Genomic DNA, 11,425 nt, shown 5'->3' on the forward strand with positions numbered 1-11,425 from the left:
CATTAGTATGATATGTAAGCAATAGGTTCTGTTTTTTACATTATTTCAAGGTATTATGAAGTTAATGGTTCTTATTAGAGATTACCTCAGTGCTCTGAAAGAAATAACTCTTTGGAAAACTTTAGTTTTAAAAATGCCTTTCAGGGGCGCCTGGGTGGCTCAGTGAAGTGTCCAACCCTTGATGTTGGCTCAGGTTGTGATCGCATGGCTGGCGAGATCAGCCCCACGTCGGGCTCTGCACCGACAGCACAGCGCCTCCCTCTCTCTCTGCCCTCCGCTGTTAGCATGTGCACTCATGCTCGCTCGCTCTCAAATCACATCAAAAAAATAATTAAAAAAAACACGCCGGTAAGATGGCGGAGTAGCAACGTGAGCCAGTTAGCATTGAGTCTGTGCCGACTTAGGTTTTCGGTATCGGCAGCAACAGTGAACGCGGAGCGGGGCGTGCCTACGGTGGTTGGCCAAGATGCCGAGTATTAAAATCTTCAGCGGCAGTTCCCACCAAGACTTATCCCAGAAAATTGCTGACCGCCTGGGCCTGGAGCTAGGTGGGGTGGTGACTAAGAAATTCAGCAACCAAGAGACCTGTGTGGAGATTGGTGAGAGTGTACGTGGAGAAGATGTCTACATTGTGCAGAGCGGCTGTGGCGAAATCAATGACAATCTAATGGAGCTTTTGATCATGATTGACGCCTGCAGCCGTCCCGTGCTTCCCATACGCCTGGCGGGGTAAGGATAAGAGCCGCGCTCCAATCTCTGCGAAGCCTGTTGCAGACATGCTCTCTGTAGCAGGTGCGGATCACAGTGATAATGTGACACCACGGACCTGCATGCCTCTCAGATTCAGGGCTTTTTTGATATCCCCGTGGACAGTTTGTACGCAGAGCCAGCAGTCCTAAATGGATCAGGGAAAGTATCTCTGAGTGGAGGAGCTGCACTGTCGTCTCCCCCGATGCTGGTGGAGCTACGAGAGTGACCTCCATCGCAGACCGGTTGAATGTGGACTTTGCCCTGACTCACAAAGGACGGAAGAAGGCCAGTGAAGTAGACCGCATGGTGCTGGTGGGAGAGGTGAAGGACCGGGTGGCCATCCTGGTGGATGACAGGGCCGACCCCTGTGGCACGATCTGCCCCGCGGCTGACAGACTTCTCTCAGCTGGAGCCGCCAGAGTTTATGCTGTCTTGACGCACGGAATCTTTTCTGGCCCGGCCATTTCTCGCATTAATGCGTGCTTTGAAGCAGTAGTCGTCACCAATACCATACCTCAGGAAGGTCAGATGCAGCATTGCTCCAGAATACAGGTGCCCGACATCTCCATGATCCTTGCGGAAGCCATCAGGGGAACTCACAATGGGGGGTCCGTTTCCTACCTGTTGGACCGTGTCCCTTTATAATAGAATTACTGCTAAGGCTTTTTACAAATAAAGTGAACCCGCCCCTTGTCCTCCCTTGGTATTTGATGAAAACTCCAGCAGAACACCCAGCTTGCTCCAGTGTAGCTTTCCACACCCCACCTGAAATTAGAGAAAGGAGGATTGAGATTCGCCATGGGATTTCCTGCCTGCATGGTCTCCTTCAAGCCTCTCTCGCAGCTTCGCAGTTTTACCCACAGCCGAGCTGCTGCAAGATTGCAGGCTTGGGAGGCTGTTGTGTTGTAGGGGTGTTTGAAGTTGATGGGGGAAGCTCAGACTACTTTGCATGTGAACATTTCAGGGTTTCCTTGGTTCCGAACTACTGGCAGGACTACTGGCAACAAAGCCGACCCAGTTCCTGCCCCCGCCCCCCAACCCTTGACAAGCTCTCAAAAGTCTATGCTAAATTATAGCAAGAACCCTAGGTGGCCCCAGCCCAGCTCTGCTTGCTGAGTCCTGTAAAGCAGGAGCCAGCAGGCAGCGCCCTGGTGGGGGCGCCTGCGGGGTGGCAGCACACAGGGCAGTGAATGCTTCTTGGGAGGAAACAGCCTGATCCTTGACCCCCTGCTTGGGGACTGTGTAGCTTGAATTCTCCTTTGTACCTGTTCCTTTCCATTTGACTTGACCTTCAGCCATCTTGCCCTCTCCCTGGTCAGATAACCCTCTGGGGCCCAAATGTTCCCTGTACTACAGTCTTCTGGAAAGCAAACTCACCCCCCGCTACACGATCTCTAACATTTACATGGGATTGTTTCTGCTGTAGCTTCATCTTCCTGAGCCCCCTACCGCCGCGATGGGGTCGTGGTGCCTTTTGATTAACTTAAATATCTCATTTTCATCTTCCTCCCATTGACTTGGCCTGTCCAGTGACCCAAGGTCTCTGTTAAAAAGGTTGATGTTACTGTTTACTGTCTCTTGTAGAGGAAACCAATAGAGTGTCTTTGTGTGTGTGTGGGGGGGGGGGACAAAACAAAACACGCCGTACACTCTGCATCTGTGCATATGTGTAAAGTTGTAGTTTCATAGCAAAAACTCCTTGAAAATCTTTTCTGCGGATACTTTAGAATGTATTGGGCATTAGCTCATAGGTGTTATGTTAAACTCTTTAAATAGTTCGTTTAATCCAGACATTTTTTGCTTAACAATATGGGTTTGAGGGAGAGGACCTGAACAGTTTTGCCCTAGCATGTGACTTGACTTTGGCATTCATATGGGGGAACCTATAAAAGGCCCCTTGTGAATATTTGCTGTTTAAATTGACCAAAGTGACAGTTAGGAACAAGTAAGGAGAGAAGAAAGCTGCGGACGGTCGGAGTAGGTGGGGAGCATTTGGCCAGCTCTCGGAGGGCCTGGGAGAGCCCTGAGGAGCTCTGCCGCGGTAGCTCCTGGTGCCACCTTGTGGGTGGATCTGGAAGGGACCAGGCAGCCCCCACCAGCTTCTACCAATGCCTTGCATAACCCCACACTTCCACGGAACACTGAAATAAAACTGCAAGTCGGATATCAGAGCTCTGGTCTAGGAGCCAGTAGATCTGATTATGTCTTGTCGGTCAGCAGCTCCTGACCCCCACTCCCTTCCTCCACGCCAGCCCAAATCCATGTGCTCGTCTCCATGGCGACGTGTGGGCCAGGCCGCTGTCCTTTCTCACCTGGACTATGGAGGCCTCCTCACTGGTCTCCTGGCCTCTGCCGTTACCTTCCCCACCGGGATCTATTTAAAAGATAAAGGGGATCCATTTAAAGAGGTCTATTTAAAAAATAAAAATTAGAGGGGGCTCCTGGGTGGCTCAGTCAGTTGGGCAGCTGACTTCGGCTCAGGTCATGATCTCACATTTTGTGAGTTCGAGCCCTATGTCGGGCTCTGTGCTGACAGCTCAGTTCTTTGAACTGTGTGTCCTTCTCTCTCTCTCTCTCTCTCTCTCTCTGCCCCTCCCCTGCTCCAAGTCTGTCTTTCAAAAATAAACATTAAAATTTTTTTAAAAGAAAAATCAGATCCTATCATTTCCTTGTATAAAACTCTCTGGTGCTATTTTATGAAATGTAGGATAAAACCCAAGTTTCTTGTCGAGGCTTAGGGCTGCATCTTCTGGCTCCTGCCTAGCCATGACCTCATTTCCTCCCTCTTCCCCATCCTTTCCTCGAATGCTCCCCATTTCCACCATAAGTCCCATGCACCCCATTTCCTCTGTCTGGCGCTCCTTCCTCTGTTCCTTGAATGGCTGGCTCCTTATCATGCAGGTCTCCTCTGCCACATTGCCGTCGAGGAGAGGCCTTCCTGGATTCTGATTCTGAATAGCATCCCTGTTACTGTCCATCACCTCTCCCCCTGTTAGGATAGAGACACTGTCTTGTTTTCAGTTGGATGTTGTCGAATGCCTAGGAAACCACGGGTGAATGCTAATTTCCGGGTTCTTGGTCTTATTTTTCTAGATCTAGGTCAGGGTCAGGTGATCTTAGGCCTTTCCCAGTGGAGCATGAAAAGACCACAGGAATTCAGTCCCTGTGCATTGGGACTTGTTCTCCCCATTGTCACCTACCAACTGTGGAACCACACTGCTCTGAGCTTCAGTTTCTTTATCAATGAAATGAGGTTAATGAGCTTACCTTACTCTTAGAGTAAGGACTAAATTGGATTTAAATAGGATTTGAAGCAGAGTATTGAGCACATCCTAGGTGCCTCTGTCTCTATTAAAATTGTACCATGTTGTTATTGTGTACATTTTTCCTTCTCCTACTCAAGGCCGGGAACAGACACTTTACTCCTAGTGTCTGGCTCCCTGCTGAGCTTAAAGCAGAGTAGTAGGTGGTCCTCAGATGTCTGCATTACTTTTGACTCTTCTCACCCAAGATCCGGTGTCTCCTGACTCGTGTCTAGGTTGTGTTCTTTTGACCAAGGTACCACTTTGCCCAGAGAAAGACCGACAAGAGGGCCCATCAAAGTACAGGGAAAACCTGAAGGAATAGGATGGCTCAGGCCACAATCTGTTTTATGCCTGTTCCTAGGTTTGTATACAGTTAATATAAGTTGATCTCAACATGAACTTTGTTTCTAATAAAGAGGATGTAGGTAAAAGGTAGATCATGGGATTCTTTTGTGGTTCCTAGTACTCAGGCTTTCATAAAAATTCTTCCTTCCTTGATGTTCCCTTATGAAATAAAGTATAAATGAAAATACTCTGAAAATGGGAAGTGCTGTGTTACATATACATGTGTATGTAGAAACTAGTATGACTGATTTTTAGATAAATGATCGATTCAGAAAGATTAACTGATGAGTAAACATTCATTCAGGAAGATTTCTTAAATGCCTACCGTGGTCCAGGGACTATTTTGGGTATTGGAAATACAGCAATAAATAAAGCAGATGAATCTCTGTCTTCATAGATAGAACTTACATTTCAGTGGGTGACAGACCATAAAGAAGATAAATAGTAAAATACGGAGTTTTGCAAATGATGATTATGAGCTACCGAGAAAAAAACAAAGCAGGCCAGGGATAGGGAGGGTTGGGGGAGCAGAGATTTTAGGCAGGCTAGTGTTCTAGATCTCTCTTCTTTCCCCACCCCCACCCTAGGTCCAGACTCCTAACCCAGATGGCCTTCTGCTGTCACTTTTTGTTTTTTATTTTTTAATTTTTTAAATGTTTGTTTATATTTGAGAGAGACAGAGTGTGAGCAGGGGAGGGGCAGAGAGAGAGAGAGAGGGAGTTACAGAATCTGAACTAGGCTCCAGGCACAGAGCCCGATGCGGGCTCGAACTGTGAGATCATGACCTGAACCACCCAGGTGGCCCTTGCTGTCACTTGTGAATGTTGGGTCAGTAAAGCAACCAGAAGAAATCTGATAGGTGGATTGTCAAAATTTCTAATGTATTTCATGTTTCCGTCAGCCACATTTACAAATATTAGTTTATTGAAATACAAATAGACTTTTCACAACCTCTCTTTAACAGTAAATATTAATAAATACCTAAATATTTAAAAATCCAGAAGACTAAACAACTTGTATGATTATCAGTAGCGGCCAGTGAACATACTGTTGTTTCTATATTGTCTAAAATTAACATTTGCTGTTGAAGCTGGAAGATTCAGTCAAAGCTGTGATATTAAAATTGACTTAAAATGACTATTCCCTTTAAAAATATTAACGTGCACTATAAATTATTATTAAAAGGGTTGCGACTCTGAAGCCTGAGGTCAGTTTGCTTCTGATTTTCACACATGAGGAAGGGAAGAGTAGAAGAACTCTCTAGTTCTGACCCCCTTTCCCGAGCGGCTGGGAAGTTGTTTACACTTTAAGGGCCCACTGCTGACGTCCACTCGCCGAGTAATGTCGTCACATTTCCTGGTGGTGGTCATTTTGGGGGGGCCGGTGGGAAGTAGTTGTCCGGCTCTGCTGGGACACTGCTCGGCAGAGGCCCTGAGAGCCGGATACACCCCGTAGACAGGGTGCAAGGTTCAAGTGCGATCGAGTTAAGTAAATAAAATAAGTGCTCAGTGGTCAAATAGAACTGCTGGAACACGAATGCTTCCAAACGATACCGTTCACATCCTGCCGAGGCAAAATTAATGATCTTTTAAAAATCTATTACTTCTTTTATTTCTTAAAATTAATGCAGTGGTGTTATTTTTGTAAGTTGAGATCATAAAATCATACGTCCTTTGTCCGTGACAGTTATTTTGTAGCCCACTTTTGGTGTGGACTGTGTGCTCAAAGTTGGTTTCCTGGGAAAATGGCCCTGAGCCGTTTACACTTTTTATCTTGTCCCTCAGCTTGTGACCAACACTAGATGCACGGATACGTGTGCTTTTTTAAACATGCTAATCACTAACATTTTTAAATTTTATGAATGTCTACCATTAACTTAATTTTTCTCCTCCTGATTTCCTTAAGTTTATATTGTTGACTTTCTCAAACTTAAGTGACTTGAAAGCTTGGTATATTTACTTCATTCTTGTTTCAGGACAAAAGAATTTAAGGGTATGAATCTTGCCTCTGAGTAAAATGTAGCAGTATCCTGTAGGTTTCATTACGTGATATTCTCATTTTTATTATTTCCCAGGTACTCTGTAGGTGTAGTTTGCATTTCTCTCTCTGACCCAGCAGTTACAAGTTAATGTTTGAACATTTTTCAGGGCAGGGGTATTTGTTGATTTTGCTTAAACTCAATGTTTTTAATTCTGGTTTGCTTGCATTATGGTTGAAGAATAAAAACTGCATCATTTTTACTTCTGGGAATATGTTTCAAGGTTTTCTCTGTGACCTAGAATATCACATGGTTTTACGCTATTCATAAATATTTTCTTTCTCTCCTTTCAGACTTGCACTTTTATCTACTTGATCCTTCATAGCCAGTTTCATAAGTGTCCTCTCAGAGGCTACAGCTCTTGATTCAGGTCAAGGACACAAGTGCTGCCTGGCTACTTCTTTACCTTGGCGGGGGTGGGTGGCATCATACTTGCTGTTCTGGTGTCTGCTTTCTCCTGTGAAATCGCCCCCCATACTGTAGAATGTTAGTGATTTTCCTTCCCTTGCTTTTTCCTGTCATTTTCCTTGTGTTCTCCAGGCAGTAGGTCTGTATCATTCCTTGTTTGTTTCCTCCCTCCCTCCCTCCCTCCCTTCTTCCTTCCTGCCTTCCTACCTTCCTTCCTTCCAACTTCGTAAAAACCAACAAGAAACTCATTGTTCAGATTGGTCTCTCGCGGTGCCTCTTGCTTCCCTTCTCAGTGCACTGTGGGGGTTGGAGCGTCTGGACCAGCCCTCTCTTTTAGGACTTTTCTGGCCCTCTGGGATCACGTCGTGAGACGTCTGGCTGCGGTGCCCAGCGGTGCCCCTCAGTGGGAGGCTGGCCTACAGGAGGGCAGGCTGTGCCCTGGGAGGGCCGCCCACCTGCTCACAGAAGCTTCCTCCTCTTAGTCTGCAGCGATGGCGGCCCTCATTGTTCTTAGGCCTTCTGAGAGGTGAAATTATTATAAAGCAAATCAGACACTAAGCTGGCGTCTGTGACTGGGAGACATCAGCTTCTAGCAGTGAAAAATAAACATAGAGCCCTCTGCCTCCCCCCCACCACTAAGCAGGCTTTGTTCCGTGTTAACTGCAGGACCTCAGGGGAGAGGCTGGTGCTGGGCAGTCAGGTAGGAAATACCTTGTGGGACGGCTCCTACAACTAGGTCTTCTGCTGCAGAATTTCTTTATTTATTTCGCTGTGGAATCATCCCACCACCCAGAGGCCTGGGGATCCCCCGACACATACAGTGTTTCTAGAAATGTGTATCCTAGGGGTAGCAAGTCAGTGCCAGCGTCCATTGCTTGGGGCCATATTTCAGCCCCATGTTCTTCCTCCCTTGGGCTCTGTCATGCAGTGCACAGACTGCCCAAACGTTCCAGGGACCCTGGGTTTGCAGCGAAACCCCAGCTGCCACTTGCTGACGGTGTGGCCTTAAACAAGGTACTTGGAACCTCAGTTTTCCAGCCGGAAACCTCACTGGGTTACTGTGAAGATTCAGCGAGATGACTTATGTTCGGCTCGTAGCTTAACCCCCGGGATCCACTAAGCCCTCCGTTGGCACTGTGATTGTTGTTACGCATTGGGGTTTGGTTGTGACATTTACCTTTGTGCCGTTTTGTGCTAAGTTCTCAAATACAGTTCCTGATGAATACTCTGCTTCCTGTAAAATGGAAGTGTCGACTGCTTCTCAGCCGGGTTTCCTTGGCTCTGCCGTCGCACGGTTCTGACTGCCGATTTCACTTTGTGTGCCATTTTAGATGTGAGATTTCATTGTCCATCAGGGGACAGATAGAAGGAATCAGTGTTCGTTCAGTGTGTGATTTCACGGTGGGGGGGGCTCTTTACATTGTAAACTCATTTCATCTTTGTAACAAATGAGAAGTTAAGGCTGAGGAAGGTTGCGTAAACCGCTTCGAATCCCATGCAGCTAGGAAAAGGGCCAGGATCAGATTCCTGTTACCTCTCCCTCCGCACTCTCCACCTTTCCTGGGCTTTATACACAGGTCCCTAGGAATCTGTGTAATAACTATTAAATGTATGTAAATTTTCTCTTGAAATTTTGCTTTCATTGTGGCACTGATGAGAGAAATTTTAAAGCGAGCTTATCTTTAAAAAAAATTTTTTTTACAACAAATCTTTTTCTTACAGGTAGCAATAGCTGACGTGCAGTTTGGCCCCATGAGATTTCATCCAGATCAGCTCCAGGTAATAAGAAACCGTGCTGTGATCTTCACATGGTGATTTTCTGCAACGAGGGGGGAGGGCGAGGGCCTAACATCGAAACAGTTTCCTGTTTTAGATCATAGTACTGGATCAACGTTAAGTTTCCTAAACCTGATCCTAGTACTCTAGTTACAGAATCACACGTGGAGGCAGAGATGAAGAGATGTCTGCGACCTACTTGGAAAGGTTGAGCAGTCACAGAATGTGCATAATTGTGGGGGTGGAGAGCGAAGGGGGCAGACATTAACAGCCCATGAGAACAGGCGAAGCCACGCTAATGGTGGTTGCGTTCAAGGCTTTTCGACAGGTTTGGAATTTTCCCGTGTAAGAGAAGCAGAGGCTTGGTCTTCTCTGTGTTGCTGAATCAGCTCTATCAGAAAGTATCTATTAATTATCAAACACAAAATATTAGACAAAATAACCAGTTGAAATTGATCTCCAGAGTTACTGGAGGCCTTTTGCACACAACCCGTGTTCGCTGTTGCATTTTGAAACCTGTGCAAAGCCACGGGCAGGAATGTGCTCTCAGTCCTCTGCATTAGTGGTATTTGTGCACTTGAGCACACTTCGAGGAGCGAAGCCCTGAGGGCAGGGTCTCTGTCAGCCTTGTCGTGACCTTCTCCCGCCCGCCCCCCGCCCCCAACGTCGCCCTCACGAGCCTGGGTGGGTCTGAAGGGATGCAGCAGTGTGCTTCCGCACCGGACCCGGGGTGGGGGCACACGCAGCGGGCACAGGGACCGCCAGCCACTGTCCTAGGCGGAGGCTCCGTGCTGTCCTATCTGGTGCTGTTCCTGCGGCACTTAACTGAGAGTCTGTCCTTTGCTATTGATCACAACTTGATTACATTTTTTATTGAAATGGAGTTGACCTACGATGTTACACTAGTTCAGGTGCACGACAGACTGAGTGGGCGTTTGCATCCATTCGGAAGTGGTCAGCACTGCACCACGTGTCCCCATTTAGTGTTGTTCTAGAAGATTAACTGTCTTCCCCGTGTGGCCACCGCATCCCCAGGTCTCCGTGTTTTATGACTGGAAGCTTTAATCTCTTTGTCCTGAGACATATGTCATATGATTTCACTTATGTGTGGAATCTGAAAAACAAAACAAACCACCACCAACAACAACGAAAAGCAGAAGCAGACTTCTAGAAAACAACGTGGTGATTTTCAGGGGAAAGGGAGGCTGAGGGATTACCTGGCTGGTTGTGTGGTGGTGTATTTTGGGCTACTTGAAATCTCTCATCTTCAAAGTAATTTATTTTATTTTATTTTATTATTATTTTTTAATGTTTTATTTATTTTTGAGAGAGAGAGAGACAGCATGAGCAGGGGAGGGTCAGAGATAGAGGAAGACACAGAATCGGAAGCAGGCTCCAGGCTCCGAGCTGTCAGCACAGAGCCTGACGCAGGGCTTGAACCCACAAACCGTGAGATCATGACCTGAGCTGAAGTCAGATGCTTAACTGACTGAGCCACCCAGGCACCCCATAATTTTTTTTTTAATTTGGCGGAATTACATAAACCCTTGAGTCAAAAAAATTTAAATACATGATTTAAAGCTTTGGGGCACCTGGGTGGCTCAGTTCATCATCTCACAGTCCGTGGGCTCGAGCCCCGCTTTGGGCTCTGTGCTGACAGCTCGGAGCCTGGAGCCTGCTTCCGATTCTGTGTCACCTTCTCTCTCTCTGCTCCTCCCCTGCTCACTCTCTGTCAGTCTCTCTCTCAATAAAATAGAAAGACATTTAAAAAAATTTTTAAGTTTTAAATATCTAAAAGTTTGACTGAAATATTAGTTTTTGTCATCTAAGGACTTGTCTAGTTAATTTACTATTAAATAAGTATTTGTGTTTTCATTGAAGTAGTTTGAAGATAAAATGCTTAATCAGGTGTTTGTTGAATTCTGCCAGTTGGCTTGTTAGCAAAAGAATAAGTGTAGGGCCCATGTTGGACCCAGATGAACGCAGATCAAATAGCACGAGTTTCGGGGAGCCGAGTGATAAGGCCCCCGAGTTACCTGGAGGAAGATTTCTATCAACAGAGTCTGTTCGCATCTGTGTGCTTGCCGTCCAAGCCCTGGGAGTCTTCTGTGGCGTGTTAAGAAATGACAGTTCTAACAATGTGTTTGTTTTTTTTTTAAAAAGTGTTCGCGCTTTTTTGATTCAGGTACTTTTAGTGTTTACCAAAGAAGATAACCAGTGTAATGGATTCTGCAGGGCGTGTGAAAAAGCAGGGTTTAAGTGCACAGTTACCAAGGAGGCTCAGGCTGTCCTCGCCTGTTTCCTGGACAAGCATCACGACATCATCATCATAGACCACAGAAACCCCCGACAGCTGGACGCAGAGGCGCTGTGCAGGTGAGCCTGGGACTCAGCCCAAGTGGCCCCCGGCGCGGGTGACAGCGGCACGGTAAGAAACACGCCAGATTGAATTCATGGTCTTTCAGGCTGCCTTCCACGCGTGTAAAATAAGACCTCAGCACACCGTTATTTCTGGGACTGATCTTCTCTGTTTTGTTTCGTTTTTACTTTGCTTTGCTTAAAACAGTTATTGAAAAAAAAAAAAAGGAATGAAAACCATCCAGGGTTAGAGTGAAACCCAGTCTGCAATTAATCACAACCATCACCTGCACGTTACTCCAACAGGAGCCAGTAAGACTTTCCAGATGTTTGTAAAGTTGGGAAAACTGTCTTCTAATGTTAGGTGGGTGTGGCTCGCTCATAACACGTGCAGACTCTCGAAGCTCGCGAACACTTCCCACACCCTGGAGGGCTCTAGACACTT

General features: G+C 46.5%; 1 protein-coding gene and 1 pseudogene across 9 annotated transcripts in view; both read left to right on the forward strand.

Annotated features, from left to right (window-relative positions):
• Nucleotides 1–466: 466 nt before the first annotated feature.
• On the forward strand, nucleotides 467–1,395 carry LOC115301218 (annotated as a pseudogene).
• A 7,173-nt stretch (nucleotides 1,396–8,568) lies between these two features.
• Nucleotides 8,569–11,425, forward strand: part of PDE8A (phosphodiesterase 8A) — a 76,796-nt gene continuing 73,939 nt past the window's right edge. For all 9 annotated transcript variants that reach the window (XR_003913020.1, XR_003913019.1, XM_029950934.1 and 6 more), the window contains exons 1-2: nucleotides 8,569–8,625; nucleotides 10,808–10,998. Coding sequence is in view for 7 of the 9 variants with exons in the window: in XM_029950934.1 (XP_029806794.1) it covers nucleotides 8,599–8,625; nucleotides 10,808–10,998 (218 nt within the window). In the remaining 2 variants the exon portion in view is untranslated. The remainder of the gene's footprint in view (nucleotides 8,626–10,807; nucleotides 10,999–11,425) is intronic.

This window comes from Suricata suricatta, chromosome 9 (genome assembly GCF_006229205.1).
Source record: "Suricata suricatta isolate VVHF042 chromosome 9, meerkat_22Aug2017_6uvM2_HiC, whole genome shotgun sequence".
NCBI classification, from domain to species: domain Eukaryota; kingdom Metazoa; phylum Chordata; class Mammalia; order Carnivora; family Herpestidae; genus Suricata; species Suricata suricatta.